The 20,100-nt window shown below is 35.0% G+C and overlaps 1 protein-coding gene across 3 annotated transcripts in view; it reads right to left on the reverse strand.

Annotated features, from left to right (window-relative positions):
- TAF2 (TATA-box binding protein associated factor 2) overlaps window positions 1-20,100 on the reverse strand; it is a 75,439-nt gene that overhangs the window by 15,241 nt on the left and 40,098 nt on the right. For all 3 annotated transcript variants that reach the window (XM_078153714.1, XM_078153713.1, XM_078153712.1), the window contains exons 21-22: window positions 17,571-17,640; window positions 15,030-15,139 (exon numbers count right to left, since the gene is read on the reverse strand). In XM_078153714.1, the coding sequence (XP_078009840.1) occupies window positions 15,030-15,139; window positions 17,571-17,640 (180 nt within the window). The remainder of the gene's footprint in view (window positions 1-15,029; window positions 15,140-17,570; window positions 17,641-20,100) is intronic.

Genomic DNA, 20,100 nt, shown 5'->3' on the forward strand with positions numbered 1-20,100 from the left:
GAGTCTAAATCTGCCTCAGAAAATTCCTTCATTTTGTTGTCTTCTGTGGCCAAACAGAACAAGTATAATCCTTCTTCCATATGACGGTCACAGGATCGGATTTAGAGCTAGAAAAGACCTGTGACTTCTTTCAGTCTGCCCCTCTCATTTTGCAGGTAATGAAACTGAGACCAACAGAGGTTATGTTAAATGTTGGGCCCAAGGTTAAAGGAATAGTAACTAAGCTATCTAATTTCAGATAATTTAATGTCATTTCTGTATAATTAAGGCTAAATATTAACAGAATGAGGATACTTAATAAATATTTTTATTCAGAGTATTTGGCAGTAAGGTTTAGCAGAAAACTCCCTGAATCTGAAGGAAGAGAAAAACAAATCAGCAAAACAGATCAATATATTGAAAATATGTGCACTGTGCCACATCTGTGGAGCACCTATCTCTGCAAAGGAGTAGAATAGGGAAGGCTTCTCATAATTTCTTCTTTAGAACCATACTTGTTCTTTGTAACTTTGAAGCATTCATTTTTTTGTTTGTGGTTATTTCCATTTATGTTGTTATAGTCATTGTACATATTATTTTCTTGGTACAACTTACTTCTCTGTGAATCAGTTCATGTAGACCTTTACATGCTTCTCTATGTACATATTCATAATTTCTTACAGTTACAGTAATATTCCATTATATCCACATACCATAATTTATTTAGCCATTCCCCAATTTATATCTTCTTTGGTTTGAATTCTTTGATATCATAAAGAGTGCTTCTATAAATATTTTGGCATATATGAGGAATTTATTCTTATCAGTGGCCCAGTAATGGAATCTCTGGGTCAAAGGTTATTGACATTTTAATCACTTTATAGCTTTCCAAAATGATTGTATAGACTCACAACCCCATCAACATGTACCTCTTTCAACATTCCCTTCAACACTTGACTAGTTCTGTTTTTTTCTTGTCTTTGCCAATTTGCAGGTTGTGATATTAAACTCAGGATTGTTTTTATCTTCTCTTATTACTGGTGATTTGCAGCATCCATTCATATGGATATCAAAATTTGCAATTCTCTTGATAACTGTTTCTTCATTATCCTTTAACCACTTAATCTATTGAGAAATGACTTTTGGTTATATATAATGTGTGTATATATACATAAATATGTATATATGTATACCATTCATATATCTTGGATACCAGACCCTCTTCAGAGAAATGGGATACAAAGATTTTTTTCCCCAATACAAAAATTGCTTCCTTTCTTATCCCAGATGCATTCATTCTGTTCACGTATAAGTTTTCTAGTTGTATGTAACTGAAGTTATCTATCTTTTATAATTGCCTTTATCTCTTATTTGGTTAAGAACACACCTACCTACCTACCTACAGCTGCAAAAGGTATACTATCTACCTAGCTTTAAATATTTGTGTGGTATGCCCTTTACTATTAAGGTCAGGAATTCATTTAGAAAAGATGGAAGAATATGGCATAAAGTGCTAATCTAAGCCTAATTTCTGCCAGATTGCTTTCCAGTTTTCCCAGCAGTTTTTAATTAAATATGAGGTTCTTTCCTAAGTAATCTATGTCTCCTGGTTTATCAAACACAGTTATTGAGTTCTATTATTTCTGATTCTTCCTTATCTAGTTCCATTGATCGACCTCTTTAAATACCAAATGATTTTGATGACCTTTATAATTTACCTCTTTTCATTATCTCCCTTGCTATTTCAGATCTTTGATATTTCCAAGTCAATTTTGTTAGTATTTCATCCAGTTTTGTAAAGTGTCCCTTTGTTAGTTTGATTGGTATAGCATGAAAATGTAAATTAACTTTGGTAGCACTGACATTTTTATGATGTTGGCATGGCCAACCATGAACACTAACTGTTCCTCCAGCCATTTAAGTTGTTCTTTATTTCTTTAAAGAACACTTTGAATCTATAGAAGTATTTTCTGTAATATGATAAAGTGATACCCAAATATTTCATGCATTTATAATTACTTAGAATGTAATTTCCTTTCCAGTACTGTCTCTTGGGTTATCATTATTATTATTATATAGAAACGCTGTTGATTTTTGAGGGTTTATTTTGTAGCCTACCACTGTGCTGAAGCTATTAACTTTCTCAATTAACAATTGTTGATTCCCTGGGATTTTCTAAGTAAATAATTACATCAAGAGCAATTTTAATAGCTGTTGTTTTATTTCCTTTATGCCTCTCTTTAGGCCTTTTATTTCTCTCTCCTGTCTTATAGCTATTATTAGGATTTGTAGAACTATGTCAAATAACAAAATAAGATCATATTTACAAAGTATACCTTCAAGTAGTAAATAAATGCTAGTTACTATTACTATTAATTGTAGGGAGAGTAGACATCCTTGCTTTACTCCTATATTTGTTAGGAAAGGTTCTAATGTATTCCCACTGTGGATTATACTTCCTACTGGTTTTAAATATTTTTATAATATTAAAAAAAAAGGTTCCTGCACCTGTATTTTGTAGTTTTTTTTTTCACATAAATGAGTGTTGTACTTCGTCAAAGGCTTTTTCCGCATCTATTGAGATAATCATATGGTTTAGGAAGTTTTGTTTTTACTTGTATGTTGTTTTCTTAATACTGAACCATATTTGCAGCCCTAGTATAAATCCAAGTTGGTTATGATGGGTGATCTCTTGGCTCAATCACTGTAGTCTGTGACAGGATTTTATCTAAAATTTTTCAATCAGTAATCAATCATTAATGATATTGATCTATAGTGTTTTCCTTTTGTGATTTATCCCTACCTGCCTTAGGCATTAGGACATTTGTCTAATAAAAGAAATCTGGTAGGATGCTTTTTCAATTTTTTGAGAATTTGTGTAGTACAAGTACTAATTTTTCTTTAAGAGCTTGATAGAATTTTCTTATGAATTGAACAGAACCAGGAGTTCCTTCCCCCCAACTTTGGTAGTTCCTTTATATCGAATACTATTTTTCCCCCTGAAACTGGATCATTTAAGACCATTATTTGGTCTTCTGTTTGTTTAGGTATTGTACATTTTTGAATTTTTAAAAAGTGTTTCTTTTATTCTGTTTTGTTAGCACTTAATTGTGCATAGTAGGTTGTGATCATTCTTTTTGCTTCTTCTAGCTTTGTTATGATTTGTCCTTGTTTGTTCACTATTTTCTACTCTTCTCTTTTTAGTCAAGCTGAGGATTACCAATTATTCTTTTCTAAGAATAAGCCTTTACTTTAATTATTTCTATAGTTTTTGTTTCCAATTTATCTATTTTCACCTCTTTGGTGCTTATTTTAGATTTATTTGTTGGCTTTCTACTTTTTAAAATGCACTTACAATCCAATAATCCTTTCCTTTTCTACTTTGTTCATTTATAGTTTTAGGAACATCATTTTTCCCCTCAGGACTGTGTTAGCTGCTTCCCAGAAATTTTAGTATGTTGTTTCATCATTCTCATTTTCTTTAACATAATTATCAGTTGTTTCTATGACCTGGTCTTTGACCCACTCATTAGGCTAGGATTTTATTGTCAAGCATCCATTTGAGTCTATATCTTTTGTTTGTATTCTGTGAACTGATTACTATTTTTATTGAGTTATGCTATGTAAACAATGTGTTTTGTTATTTCTGCCCTTTTCCATTTATTTTTGGTATCTTTGCACCCTAATGAATGGTTAATTTTTATAAAAAGTTCCATGTGGTACTGAGAATAGGTATATTTTTTAGCAGCCTTGTTTACAAGACACTGTAAACTTTTAAGACCTAGCTTCTCCTGCAATTTGCTCAACTCTCTATTTCCCTTTATCTTTTTGTTAAGACTTAGCCACAACGAAGGGACAATGAAATCTCTTGTCACTATTGTATTATGTCTTCCTGTAAGTCAGTTCATTTTTTATTTATGAATTTAGATGCTATGGCATTTGAAGCATAAGTTTAATGTTGGATACTACCTGTGGGAACACGCTTTGGTGGGAACCCTCTCCCACCACTGAAACAAGATTTCTTTTCCTCTTTCCTTTCCCCCTATTTTAATCCCTCTCTTTGTTACTTCACCTCTTCTTCTGTAGGCCCTCTTCAACTGAAGCAAAGACCATAGGAGTTTATTTTCCTTTCAAAGTTACTACTGACTTGATTAGGCTATGTCATATATTTGCCTTTATCTTCTTCCTCTCTCTCCCTTTGTACGTGTCCTTCCATTCTGAAGGTTAGCCCTCCCTCCACACACACACAAAAAAGATTCTCTAGTAAAAGAGATCTTGTAAGGTTTAGTCCGTGGTATCTCAGGCCTGTTTCTCCATCTTTTATTTGATTTTTGCTTTCACCATTGTCTCCTTGCATATTTTTAGAAAGAAATCTCTTAATGATCCCCCTGCTACTGTTGTTAACTCCATACACAGATGACTTTTAATAGTTTTTTTTCTTTCCCTTTTTCCTGGAATAATTTCGTTCATTACTTCTACCTTCCTTGGTAGTTCTATTTATTTACCTCATATTTTTGTTTTCTGGGGTGTTTGCAAAGCAAATAATGATAGCTAGCATTTATACAGCACTTTAAGATTTGCAAAATGCTTTACAAATAGTCTCATATTATCCTCAAAACAATCCTGGGATGTAGATATTATTATTAACCCCACTTTACAGAAGTGGAAATAAAGCAAACAGAGGTTAAAGTGACTTGCAGAGGGCCTGAGGCTGGATCTGAATTCAGGTCTTTCTGACACCAGCACTCTACCCACCTTATGACTTAATCTGTTCAACTCTGGTTTTCTTTGCAGGAATAGTTCAAATGCTTTTTTTTTTAATTGAAATTTAGGTTCTGGTTTACAGGGTATGTCATGTTGAGTTGCATCTTGGGTGCTTTTACTCTTCACAACACATCACTCCATTCATTCCCGTAGTTTATGGTAGGTACAGAAGTCTTGTGTTATCTGGTTTTCCTTTTCTTTATATCTGAAGGTCTTTATTCTGGTTGTTCGCAATATTTATTGTTTGTCGGAGGAATTATTAAATTTGACCAGTCTATGTCTTGGAGTTTGCAACATAGGGTTTTTGTGTCTTCTGTATTCAGGAGTTCTGGGCAATTTCCTTGCATTATTTCTTGCATTATATTATTCAGATTATTTTGACCTGTCATGTCATCTGAGACCTATGTGCTTTTAAGTTATCTCAGGGCATCCTGTCTTTGATCTTTTTACTTGTACAGAGATCATGTTTTCTTTTAACATTATTGCTTTTTGCTTCTCTTCTCCTAGACTGTTCTTCACTTCTGTATATTTGCATTACTAATCAGTTTTGTTTCTTTAGTGAGATATGCCATCATAGATTTTAAGCTCTATTCTGCAGATTATGTATATTATATAGATGATAAATTCTGCTTTGACAATTATTTCTCTCTTAAACCATTCAGGATCATTTGACTGTGGTTCCATGTTCACTTAGGAATACACAGGGTCCTGCATCATTAGGTATTGATTGGTTTTCCCTTTTATTATAGTATTTATTCATCGATGTCTGAACTCATTTAGATGATCCGGAGGCCATATTCCTTCCTGTTATTAATATCTTCCCTATTGGTTTATCTGATTGTCTTCAAGTTCTTTAACTGAGTTTTTTTTTCCTCCTGAGAATTGGTAATTTGTCTCCCCCCTCATCACTCACTTTCTGACAAGATCTTTGCCAAAGAACCTTGTTGGATATATAACCCAAGTGCAAACAGTTAAGACACCTGTTGGAACAGGGAGACCAAGTCAGGGCAACTGTTTATGAAAAACAACAGCCCTTTAGCAATCCAAGCTGGCTGCTTTTGTATACTGGTGAACCAAGGGCACCCATTAGAGTGGTGTTTATGTATTTATATGTAGCCACAAAGCTTTAATGCCTAAAGGAGACTGGACTTTGTTTGAAGTACACTTGCATTGCTAGAATTTGAACAGTTTTTGGTGTTTTAATTTCTGTTACAAAAAAACAACAAACTTCATGACTCAAAATCTTGAAATGATATTGGCATGACCAAAAGAAAATTAAAGCAGCATTCTACATAGCAGAAAGAACACTGGAACAGAATTTAAGAAGTCTGAGTTTTAAGTCTAGCTCTTCAACTAACTAATTCTGTGACCTTAGTAAAGTTTTTAAGTCTCAGATTTTCTTATTCTAAAATGATATTTTTTTTAAAGATTCCTTCTAGCTTTAAAATTCTATCTTTCTAAATTAACTGAATTCCAACTCCTAAGAAACTCATTAAACTTTCCACTCATGGCATTCTTTAAAGATCCAATTCAGTTCAAATGAACAAACACTTATTAATTAACAAACACCTACGATGTCCAGGGCATGATAGTAGGTACTAGGTTGTTCTTGTTCATTTGTTCACCCAACCATCGTATGCCAAGCCCTTCTATTCTCCATTATCTCCCAAAGTCTGTCCAAGCTTATGTTCACTGCTTCCATGATACTATCTAGCCATCTCATCCTCTGCCATCCCCTTGTCCTTTTGCCTTGAATCTTTACCAACATCAGGGTCTCTTCCAATGACTCCTGTTTTCTCATTATGTGGCCAAAGCATTTAAACTTCAGCTTCAGTATTTGCCATTCTAATGATTAGTTTTAATTTCTTTTAAGTATTGACTGATTTGATCTCCTTGCTCTACAAGGGATTTTCAACAGTTTTCTCAAGCATCACAATTCAAAAACATTGACTTTGCGGCACTCAGCTTTCCTTATAGCAAACGTTCTTTTTCCATAGGTACTAATACAAACAAAGAAAAACCAAACTCTGCCCTGGAGTTTATATTCTGCTGGAAGATGTATGTAAACAAACAAGCAAAGATAATTTGAGAAGGCGAATACATGATAACTAGAGGTAGATGAAAGACCTCCCATAGGAAGTAGCATCTGGGCTAACCCTTGGAGGAAGCCAAGTATTCAAAGAGACGGAAAGGAAGAAGAAGTACTTTCTAGGCATGGCACAGCATGTCATCTTATTTTGTCTGAGAGGATAGTGATCGTGGGAATAGAGAAAAGAAATGCTGTGAAGGTAGAATTAACAAGCCTTCACAACTGATTGAAGATAAGGGAAAGAGAAGAACTAAGGTTGATTCTGGGAGATAAACCTGAAAGACTGACAGGACGGTTTCCTGTCATCATTCAGATTTCTCATTCCATCTTCCATCTAAGTGACCTCTATGTCTGGAATATCCTCTCTTCACCCCTACCTCATTAAATCCTTTTAAGTTTCCTTTAAAACACAATTTGAGCACCATCTCCTTCACAAGGCCTTTCCTAATGCCCCTACTTATTAGCATTCTACCTCTCAAAATTACTTTGTAGTACATTGTACATACCTTATGTTTACTTGAGTCATACTGTTCTGCCCTGTCCTTGAGGACAGGGTCCATTTCTTTTTTTTTTTTTCGAGACAATGGGGTTAAGTGATTTGCCCAGGGTCACACTGCCCCAAAAAATATCAATGATTTGATTTTTTGGGGGGGTAAGGTAATTGGGGTTAAGTGACTTTCCCAGAGTCACACAGCTAGTAAGTGTTATATATTTGAGGCCAAATTTGAACTCAGGTCCTCCTGACTCCAGGGTTGGTACTCTATCCACTGCACCATCTAGCTGCCCCGGTACATTTCTTTTTGTCTTTATAATCTTTGCATCTATCACAGTGCCTTTCACCTTAGTAGGTGCTTAATAAATATTTGATGAATAGAAATGCTAAGTCAGATAAGGTTTGGGGGAATAGGGAATAATTGGTTCTATCTGGCACATGTAAAGTTGGAGATACTGATGGGACATACAGATAAAAATGCCCAGCAAGTAGCAGGCAAGCCTGAATTAAAATCTCAGGAAAGAAATTATAATTCTGGATAAATAGATGTAGAAGTCAAGGAATACTCACTGAATCTATGAAAGGTCATAACATAACCATTGGAAATAAGTAGAGGGAAAAATATGAGGCCAAAAAACTGGGAGGACAGGACGCAGAAGGATGATGATGATCAAGCCAAGTAAACTTAGAAAGAGTACAGTCATACTAGAGACAACCAGAAAAAAAAATAGTTATCTCAAAAGCCAATGGAGGAAAAATCTCTATAATCTTCTAGTCAGGCACATGAACTGATGGAAATGGCAAGGTACATTTTTAAATAAATGAGAGGAAAAAAAACATACCCACCATCCTCTCACTCTACTTTTTTTCCCCAGGAAGACTACTGTATAATATAAACCAATTAATATCTAATTGGCATTACTTCACCAAACCAAAAAATACTGGGAAAAAAAGTTTAATGAAAACTAGTATTCATGCAATTTTCCCTACTGAGACAATTGCTGAAGAGAGAAGCCTGTAAACAGACTGATTTTCTACAATTATACTGTTTCCCTTTCCTGTAGTAGTAACTTATTGACAGAGTAAGATAAACTGCTACCAAGAAGAAAACTGTTTTTAAGACACAGTTGTGGAAACCCAGAACTCCCATGATAACCAATGGAGTCTGAAGTTTTTAGGGAGATGAATCAGACAAATATCACCAATTGGCTTTCAGTAGTGACTATGTTACTTCTTTAAGTTAAATGCAAATCTGAACATTCCATTTGTTTTGCAATAGGTACCTAAATTCACAGCTTTCCAAAGCATGAACTGGCATGATTCTATTATACTTTACAAACTTTATTCCTAAGGGATGAAAAAAGAGCTCTGAAACTTTTTAATGTTAACATTAAAACTGTTTATTTCCTGATACCGACATCTGGCAAATCTGACCAAACTGAATCAGAAGAAGTCACTTATTCCAACCCTTAGAGTGTAGCTATAAACTTTTAAAAAACAAATAATGATGTAAATAGAACAGTGAGCCTTCAATGTCCTGAATGATTTCATAACTGTTTATATGTAATCCTTGTAGTAATGTGCCAAATGTTATTAAAATACAACTTAAGAGCAAAGGATAAAATTACCTTTATAATGAAAAACAGGTAAAGATACATAGATATCCTACTATATAGAAAAGGGCACTCAATTATGAATGAGATTTTAATTTATTTCAATCATTCAACAATTATTTATTAAGTACTTACCATGTGCCAGGTACTCCATTATGTACCAATGGATAGGAGTACGAAACAACCCAAGGATTTAAAGTCTACTAGCAAGAGGCTTAAATTCTAAGCAGGGTGGCAACAGATTAAAGTAAAAAAATACAAATGTATACAAAATAGTTAAATACAAGACAGTTAAGGAAAGAAGGGAACAGCAGCTGAGTGTATCTCTAAGAGTCTAAGGTAATGAAGAAGTGCACTGAAGGTATGGGGTATCTTGTGTGAGAAACAGAAAGAAGGCCAGTTTGGCTGGATTACAGAATGTGGAAGGAGGAGTAAGGTCCAGTGAAGCTGGAAAGATAGATTGAGGCCAGGCTGTGTAGGGTTTTATTTTTTTTTCTACCTGTTCATTAATGTTTATTTTTCCTTCTCAAACTAGTTATGACTGTTCTTTTTTATGAATTTAATTTTTATTTTATTTTCAGTCTTGAATTCTCTCCCTCCGTTATGCCCTACCACTTGAAAAGGCAAGAAAAACAGAATCCATTTCAAGTACATACAGTGAGGCAAAACAAATTCCTGCATTAGTCATGACAACTGCCTTCTCCCAGACCCCCAAAAAAGAAAGAGAAGAAAATATGCTTTAATTTATACTGAGTTCATCAGCTCTCTATCTGGAAGTGGATAGCACGTTTCATCATAAGTCCTTTGGAACCATAGTTGGTCGTTGCAGGAATCAGTTACTAAGTCTTTCAGAGTTGATTATCTTTACAAGGTTGTTTTTATTGTATAAACTGTCTCCTGGTTCTGCTCATTCACTTTGCATATCAGTTCATATAAGCCTTCCCAAGTTTTTCTGAAACCATCCTCTTTATCATTTCTTATAGCACAGTATTTCATCACATTTATAAACCACAACTTGTTCAGCAATTCCTGAATTAATGAGCATCCCCTCAGTTTTCAATTCCTTGTCATCACAAAAAGAGCTATTATAAATATTTTTTTTTTACTTCTAAGTCATTTTCTTCTTCTTTGATCTCCTTGGCATATGGTATAGATCTCTATGGTACTGCTGAGTCAAAGGGTATGGACAGTTTAATAGCTCTTTGGATGCAGTTCCAAATTACTTTTCAAAATGTTAGACTAGTTCACAGCTCCACCAACAGTGTACTAAAGTACTGGTTTTGTCATCTTAGCCAACGTGATGGGGTTGATATGGTACCTCACGCTTGTTTTAATGGATATTTTCCTAATATTTAGTGATTTGGAGCAGTTTTCCATATGGCTATAGATAACTTAGATTTTTTCCTCTCAAAACAGCCTTATTCATATATTTGTACCATTAATCTAATGGCAAAAGGATCTTTTTCTTGTAAATTTAACTCAGCTATTTAGAAATGAGACTTTGATCAGATAAACTTTATACAAAAGTCTTGTTTTTTTGCTTCTATTTTGACTGCACTTACTTTTTGTGAAAAAACTTTATAATTTTATATAATCACAATTATCCATTCCTGTGAACCCCTCTCCTTCTTATCAAGATCTCTGACAGTTAATTTCTTTCATGTTCCACCAATTTGCTTATGATATCACTTTTTATGTCTAAATAATGTACTCATTTTGAGCTTAATCTTGGTATACAGTGTGAGGTGGTGGTCCATACCTAGTTTCTTTCAAACTACTTTCCAGTTTTCCCAATAGTTTTTGTCAAATACCAAGTTCTTTCTCCAATAGGTGGGATCTTTGAGTTTATCAAACAATAGGTGACTGTGCTCATTTGCTTCTATATATTGTGTGCTGTCTGTTCCACTGATCGACCTCTCTACTTCCAACCCAGTACCAAATTGTGTTTTAATGATCATTGCTTTGTTGTATAGTTTGAGATCTGATACTTCTAACCCATTTTTTTCATTGATCCCCTTGACATTCTTGGCTTTTTATTCCTCTAGATGAATTCTGTGATTATTTTTTCTAGCTTTATCAAGTAATTCTTTGGTAGTTTGATTGGTATAACACTGAATAAGTAAACGAATTTAGGTAGTATTGTCTTTTGTATTATACTGGCTCAACATGCCCATAAGCAATGAAATTTCTCCAACTGTTTAGAAGTCTTTGTGTGAAGCTTTTTGTAACTGTGTTCACATAATTCCTCTATATAGGATTTTAAAAACTAAACAGAGAAGTTTACACTTTATCCTAGAGGCAACAGGAAGTCACCAGATTTGACTGAGTATAGCAATCACATGGTCAGCTCTGCACTTAAGGAAAATTACTTTGGCAGCACGGGGGAAGATGGACTCCAGTAAGGAAACTTGAGGAACAGAGACCAATTAGGAAGTTATAAAAGTGAGAGGTGATTACGACCTGAGCAAACAAGGTAGCTGTGAGTGAACAGAAAAGGCCAGATTGGAGAGATGTTATAAAGAGAGAAAATGGAACGATTTAATAACTAAGTGGGATGAACGAAAATTAAGGAGTCCGGGATAATGCCAAGGTTTTGAACCTGGGAGACTAGAAGGATGGTAATGACTTTGCCAGAAACAGGGAAAACTGGAAGACAACAGACTTTGGTGGAAAGCACATGAGTTCAGCTTTGGATATGTTGAGTTGAAGATGTCTCCAAGACAACCAATCTGAAATGTTCAATAGGCAAGTGGTGAATCGGGACTGAAGCTCAGGATAAAGACTGGAGCTGGATATGTAGACGGAGGAGGGACACAGACATAGAGATGACAGTTCAACCCACAGGATTGCTGTAGGATGCTGAGACAGAATATAGGAGAAGAGGGTCTACACAGAACGTAGGCAGAATAGTAGGGTGGTGGTTCTGGAGTCAGGAAAACCTGAGATCAAACTCTTCTCAGAAATTTATTGGCTGTATGACACCAGGCAAATCACTTAACCTCTGTTGCCTCAATTTCTTCAACTATAAAACAGGGATAATAATAGCACCTCTCTGGGTTATTGTGAAGAGTAAAGGAGCTAACGTCTGTAAAGTGCTTAGGACAGTGCCTTGCACGTAGTAAGTGTTTAATAAATTCTTATTTCTTTCCTATGAGAAACATCCATCGTTAAGGAACATGATATGGATACTGAGCTAGTAAAGGAGGCCTAGAACGAGGAAAGGAAGTAGAGAAGAAGGTAGAGAAGTTAAACAAAAACACAGAATATCTAGAAAGAAAGGGGGGTCAACAGTGTTGAATGCAGGAGATAGACTGAGAAGGATGAGGATAAAGAAAAGACCATGAAATAGGATAATTAAGAGAGTGTTGGTGAAGGTTTTTCAAGGATGGCGAGACTTGTGTCTAAAGGCAGTACAGAATGTACAAAGAGTGGGGATGACTGAGGATAACACAGGCACATTTAGAGGGGATGGTCTTGACAAAGAGAATGGCTACCAGTTTGTCAAAGATTGGGGGAACAGAAGAAAGAGTAGAGAATATGAAGGGATTACAAGATAAGAGAAGGGGAAAAGAACAAGTTTATGTGATAGGTTTTAAGATATAGTTTTAAGGGCCTATTAAAGTTTCTTTTAAGAAAATAATCTGGCATTTCATATTTGAAGAATCCAATAAAACTGATACAGTTGGCATATATATATATGTGTGTGTGTATATATATATATGTGTGTGTGTATATATATGTATATAAGAAATTTGAGTAAACAGCATAGTAAAACTTACTAAACAATATCAACAAACTTAATATGCCTTTAATAATATGCATTATGTAAACAAAGCAAATTGCATTAATTTATTTTTAATAGTTTATTTTTCCCCAATTACATGTTAAAACAATTTTTAACCTTTAAGTTTTGAGTTCCAAATTCTATCCCTCCCTCCTCCCTGAGACAGTAAATTGTATTACTTTAAACATCAACTGGCAGAATAAAAGAATTAGAAGAAATATACCATGTACATTTTGAACGTACCTTTCATCAGAAAATTATAAATAGACTGATATTCACTCAGCAAGCCAAAGGACAAAAACACTTTATACCTTTAATAGATATGTGTTCACATGGTACTGCCTCTTCTGGTGTAGACCACAAGAAGATACCTTCTTATCCTAGGAATTTTTATCCCTCTCAATAGTATTAATATGCCTACTTTGAGGCAGCTAAGTGGCACAGTAGCTCAAGTGTCGGGCCTAGAGTTAGAGATCAAATCCAGCCTCAGACACTTACTAGCTGTGTGACTCTGGGCAAGTCACTTAACCCTGTTTGCCTCAGTTTCCTCATCTGTAAAATGAGATAGAGAAGGAAATGGTAAACTACTCCAGGATCTTCGATAAAAAAAAAAATTCCACAGAGAGTTAGACTCAACTGAAACAAATGACTAACATCATGCCTATTTGATAGGTAAATGAATTAAAGAGAATTTGTTATTAATTCAAGATGAAATTAAGACTAAGTACAAGGTTCTGAAAACTGAAGTAAACAGTCAACATTTTGATTCATTCTTTGCTCAGATTAAGTCCCACTGCTCCACTACTATAGTAATGCCCTATGATCCATCTTTCAATGAACATATGAATAGAAATGAATTTCATAAGTGCCTACCATGAGCTAGGCACTGTCCTTGGTGTTAAGGATACAAATCCAAAAGTGGGATAGCCCCTGCTCTCAAATAGCTTAATTCTACTAAGAAATGACAGAAATAAAAGAGTGGTGGACAGAGAAGGGAGTTTCTGGTCTGAGAGGTCAGAGGGCTTACGAGTGAATAAATAGGACAATAAATTGTCATGCCTTTTTGGAGTAGTAATGATAGCATCAATTTGATCACTATTTCCAGAGAAAGAACAAGAGGAAGGGAGAATGGCAAGATGACAGTGCAGCCCTTGTTTCCATGTAGGTGGCTAGATGGTATTTGAAGCACAGTCCAGGAACCAGCTACACATAGTGAATTAGGTAATTTTTGTGAGGGTTATGATCTCTTTCCTAGTCTGGTACGCAGTTGTTCCAGGTCAAGAGGAGCGGGAAGATGGCAGGGGAGATGGCAGAACAGATGGCAAGACGCCCAAGTATTGTACATCTATTGCTAAGAAAACAAACTTTCAATGTCCAAAATCTTCTGAAAATCATTTCATCAGAAAAATCTTCCCTTCTTTTAGAACAAAAATCTAGACCTGAAAAGCCTTGGGGGTCATTTAATCTATCCCTTTATTTTCCAGATATGGAAAGTGAGGCCTAGAGAGATAAAGTTACCTGCCCAATGTCACACTGATAATAAGTGGCAGTCAGAATTCAAACTCGGGTCCTGTGACTCCAAGTTCAATATCTTTTACACACAGTCTCTCTACTTAAGTACACTCTATTCATTATACTACACTGTTTCCCTGTTATAATAGTAACAATACTTTTTATAGATATCAAAGTATTTCTACATATATATATATATTATATATATATATATACACACATACACATATACACAAATATATATAATATCAGTGACCTACCCAGTCTATCTAATGAATGAATGAGCTGCTCTCTTCATGTAGGTTTTCTTCCCACTAGAACACACACACCTAATAATCTAAATCTAATCTTTGTTAATCATTTGAATCAATGTTCTAATTCCAAATTCATAATTCAGAACTTTAACAATCAGTAACATGTTATATCTGTACAAAGCTTCCCCTTCCCAACTCTTTCACACACATTATTTCGTTTTATTCTCAATTCCGTAAAAAATAGCTGACTGCTATTAAACCCACTTTGCAGATGAGGAAATTAAAGAAATTCACTGACTTGTAAACAGAACTGGCAGAAGAATTCAGACTTGCCTATTTCCAATTCATTTGATCTTTCCATTAAAGCATACTGACCAAGGTTATAAGAATATTTGGGGGGAAAAAAAAGAATGAATCGTCAATTTCTTCAGCTCTTAAAAAGCAATGGAAAACAGCTATAAGTTCTAAACAGTTCAAAACACAACAGGTTAATAATATACATAAAATAATAGTGATAGTAACAAGAGCTACTTGCTCTTACCTGAATTCATAAGTTTCCAAAGTTGGTCTACCAGAGCTTCATTGCACAAGGGAGAATCCATGTTCTTGGTGAATGGTGGATTCCTAGTAAGCATGTTTAAAATCTTGTGCCTGAATTTAAATAAACAAGTATTCTTTATATAAGATGAACAACTCCTTCTATATCTCCACAAATGTCTTATTTCAATTGTGGCATATAAATGATATTAAATTCCCAAAGAGTATAGCAGTGTAATTACAGGATCTGGCAGATTATACAATGTTGGAAAGTTTCTCATATGGTCTGGATGACAGAGTGCTTTTTCCAAGGATCAGTCTAGCTAAGTGTGGAAAGGCTCATTACTAAAAGGCTGAATACTATTTAACAAATTCTATGGTCATGGTAACCCATGAAACAAAGGAAAACATAAGATGACCCTCAGTCTTATATACCTTCTACTTCTGCAGTGATCATTGTAGTGATAGAAAAAGAGGGCAGAGGTTGCTAAGAATAATATTTCTTAGATCATGCATGAAAATTAATTATTTATATTCTAAAAGTGAAATTACTGTCTAATTACCAACAAATTAACATACTACTAAGAGTAAAGGAATCATATCAACATTGGCATTTTCAGCATAAATGAAACTAGAAAACAAAAGCAACTTGCAAATGAATAATCCCTAGAACCTTTGAAAGGAAGGCTCAAAGGTTCTCCTTATAAAAGCAAATAAAAGAGTTGGTTTTCCTATGTTCAAAGGCAACAAGAAACATTATTTCATGGGATCATTTGGTCAACTCATAGTGCAATGCCCATAATAAGCATCTGAAAAATAATCAGCATGAAAATAATGACAACTTCTGTACCATCAGTGTAAGAGAATGAAGAATCACAGAATCAGAAGTAAAGAAACATGAGAGAGAACTTGCTAAGAACCTCCAAACCAATTTGGGACAAACTTTAGTATCTGGAGAGACTACAACATCAAGGGAGGCTTAAAAAAAATTTTTTTAGAAAATGTGGCACAAGACTGAGAAACTAGAAAGGTCAAAGGCTTACAAACAACACAGAAGATTCATACCTACATTTCATGAATTATTTTCTTCAAAAGGAAAATGAGAAGAAATTAGATATAATAATCACTGAATAACATTATAAAAAAAACAAACTGATTATAATCTAACAGTAAATGCCTAATGACATGATAGTCAATTCTGAATCAGCTGTGTAGTATACTGCCAGACCACCAAATAATTAGAACAAAGATCAAAATCAATACTAAATGAAATTAGGAAATAAAAATAAGTTAAAGCATGCAATTAAAACAGCTACAACTTAACCTATTTAAACAAAACTGACCCACAGGCAAGTAACAGGGCAGGAACTGTGGAAGAGGTGTGAGCCAGGATTATGGAGCCAGACATGAAAACAGAACAGAGCCACAGTGTTGTCCCTGACCTAGAGAGTGGATTGGAAATTCAGACTCAGCCCTGTGGGCACAAGACCTGAGGCATTATTGCTCTAACCCCAAAAAAGGGATCTTATACACAGTGCAAAGCGGGACTTTACCACTGTTTCTCTGTTCCAGAAAGGGTGTATCAGACTCAGCCTATGGGCATAAAGGTCTCTGCACTGCCCCTCTCTCATCCAGAATGGTTTGAGACTGGACAGTCAGCCCACAAGTGAAGAGCAGAGATTATCAGACTGCGCTGCTGCTCTGAACCTACAGAATCTTCCAGCTAGCTGACAAATGCCAGTGCCAGCAACTGTCTACTGGGGCTTCACCCAGGGAAAGTCTGCAGTTATGCTGTCTACACCATAACTAGAGTCTGGAACCTGGAAAGCAGGAGGGCTGCAGTCAGCCCATTACCAGAATCCATATGGAGCTCTGGGAGTAAGTAGCTTTGTGGCCTGAGTCTCCCTGCTATCCTTGAAGACTACAAAACACAATACCAAAAGAAGGTAGTGACAGAAGGTAGGACAGGCCAAGACCATATAAAGCCACACACGACAGGCTCTTCAGAAGTGCACAGAGCCTGGCTCTAACACAAAGTCTTCATTGGGGATGGGGGGGGGACGGGACACTGAGAGGTTAAGTGGCTTGCCTTGGTCATACAGCCAGAAAGTATTAGAAGTAATACTTCCTGACTCCAAGGCTGGTACTGTATCTACTATGCAACACTGCCTCTCACTTTAAAAATAATTGAAGTAGAAGGACATTATACTCTGTTTTAGAAAAGAACAGTAATACCACACTACAGGTTATTTATGATACAGCAAGCTAAATTTTATTTCTATCAAATCTATTTTCCTGAAAAAGAAGTTATATCTCAATCTACAAAGTAATGAACTAATAATACTGGCTTCCAGTATATTAGCCAATGTTTTTTTGGAATTATTTGCTCAAATACAAACCAATAAAAATGGACAAGTAATTCATATAACAATTTCTTTACTTAGCAAAATCATAAAATGGCTTATTTTATAATTGCCTAAAATTATTCTAATCCATTTAAGATGTTATAAATTCAAAATGTCACAAGTAACAAATGTAAACTAACCTTACATAGGGTACAGGATCATTCTGAATCATGTTAAGTAACCACTGTAATTCTTCATAACTTCTATCCACTGTAAACAAAAAAATGATAATAATTTGTAGCAAGTTATGATTTAATGAACAAATTACTGCCAAGGCCTATCTTAAAATTATCTCCTTCCTTAATTGGAGAAGTAAACTCTCCTTCCTCTGAAATTCATAACATTTTGTACATTTCTTTTCACACTTTTCAAATGTAGCCTGAATTACATTTATCTTTGTACTTGCCTGTTTCCCACTAATGGAGCTTTTTGTTAGAGGATTTGTTACAGGATTAAGTAAGCTTAGACACGAATAACTGTTATACAAACTAGACTAGCAAAGTGAAAGGTGCTCCTTTTGATATAATCTCCCTCATTCTTGCCCAGCATCTGGAAAAAAAGGCACTTGATAAACATTTGCTAATAGTAAAATGTAAATATAGGAAAATAACTGGAGAATCTCCACTAATCATTCAGACTTGAGAATAGTGAGAAGTCATTTGCATTTCATACTGCCTTCAACAAGTCTATCAGATTTTGTAGGTTGCTTTTCATAGAACCACAGAATCTACCAGATGGAAGGAACTTCCAGTAGCTACCACCTCCAAAATTGAACAAGAATCCCCTCAACAACATTCACTATGAGTGGCTGTCCCCCTCTGCCTAAAGACTCTCCATGGCGGAAAGAGTAATTGTCATCTCAGGCTGCCTAATCAATTTTAGAGAGTCCTTGGTTAAAAAAAAAATTTCCCCCTGAAATAAAGCCTAAATCATAAATTTCAAGCCATTCTTTTTACTTCTGCCCTCAGGCCAAAAAGAACAAGTCTGTTCTGGTCTTTTCCACATAAAAACCCTTCAAATACTTGACGACACCTAGTATGTCTTAAATTCCCTCTTCCTAGGCTAACTCTCCCCAATGCTTTCAATTATCCAGGAGAATATAAGTTCCTTGAGGGCAGGAACTATTTTAATTTTTTTTTTTTGTATCTCCAGCGCCTAGAAGAGTGCCCGGCACATAACAGGTGTTCAATAAATGCTTCTTTAACTGACTGTGCCATGAACTCACCATACAATGTTCAACTTTAACCAATCTCCAGTTTATTTTCTAAAATGAGGTGTTAAATTGACACTACTTCCATTAAATAAGGAAAGAATACAATGGGACTACCATCTCCCTGGACGATATGCCTTTCTGGATGAAACTGAAGGTTGTATTAGATTTTATCGGCTTCCATACCATACTGCCTCTATGATAAGCTTGTGGTTACTTTATCATAGTCCTTTTCAAAAAACCCATAGTCATTTCTAGATGAACTGCTATGCTGCCATGCCTCTCTCTCATACTTTTCTGAACCCAAATGTAAGATTTACATAACATTCTATAAAATTTCACCTAATCTGATTTAGCCCAATAGCCTATCCTATCAGTATCTTTTGTGATCCTAACTCTGTCCTTTGATGTGCTAACAATTCCCTTAACTTTGTATCACCTGCAAATTTGATAACTATACCATTCATATCTCCATCCAAGAAACGGATAAAAAATGTTAAACAGATTCCTGGTGCCCTCTGGTGCCTCTATATCAATTTACAAAGGAGGAGTCTGTGCCTGAACTGTACCTCAAACACTCATTCTCAGTTCCATTCCTTAAATCAACAGGGTTAAAATAACCTTTATTTTTAATTTTCAATTAGGCTTATTCCTTTTCTAACCTCAGAAATTATGTAATTCTGTTACTATACCATCAAATAGGTGTAGTCATCAAACCATACTGACAGTAAGTGAACTCCCCTAGTTTACATTATTGCAATTATTTACCTTCTGTTTCTGTTTAGCTTTTCAGTAATAACTTCTGCTTCATCACTCTTTGAAACTCATTTTTTCCTTTTCAGAATTGTATTTCTTCTTCAGTGAGGCAGTATGACAGAATGGAAAAAACACTAGATTTAGAGTAAGAAGCCTTGGGTTCAAAGCCTGACTCTGCCTTGTAACACCTGTATGGCCTCAGGCATGTTACTAACCCACTCTGGCCTTTACACCCTCATTTGTTAAGTGAAGAGGTTGTAAATGCTTTCTCTATTCCCTTCTACTTCTCCATTTATGATCCTATATTCTGCACCCTGGCATTTACTCCTCTCCCGATTTTGCTAATTCAAGTGCTAATGTTTAACTAATAAATTAATAATTTTAGTCAATTCATTAATCACATGCAGGTGACAAATTCCATCTCAGTTTGTTTTTTAAAGTTTTCAATTATTCTTCTATCTCACTTTAAGGTAGTATCAACCATTTAAATACGTATCATATTTATCATATCACTGTCTTTCTCAATGGGTGAGGGAAGGTCTGAAGGAAAGAGACAATTTAGAATTCAGATTTTTTTAAAAATGAATGTTAAAATAAAGCACATATTAAAAAAAAAATGAAAGAAAAACAAATAGGTTTCACAACTCTGTAAGACGTTGCTCCCCAGACCAGGAACATTTGGGCAAGGAGATTATGAACACTAA

This window comes from Phascolarctos cinereus, unplaced genomic scaffold, assembly GCF_003287225.1.
Source record: "Phascolarctos cinereus isolate Bilbo 61053 unplaced genomic scaffold, phaCin_HiC Scaffold_4;HRSCAF=312, whole genome shotgun sequence".
Taxonomy (NCBI): Eukaryota; Metazoa; Chordata; class Mammalia; order Diprotodontia; family Phascolarctidae; genus Phascolarctos; species Phascolarctos cinereus.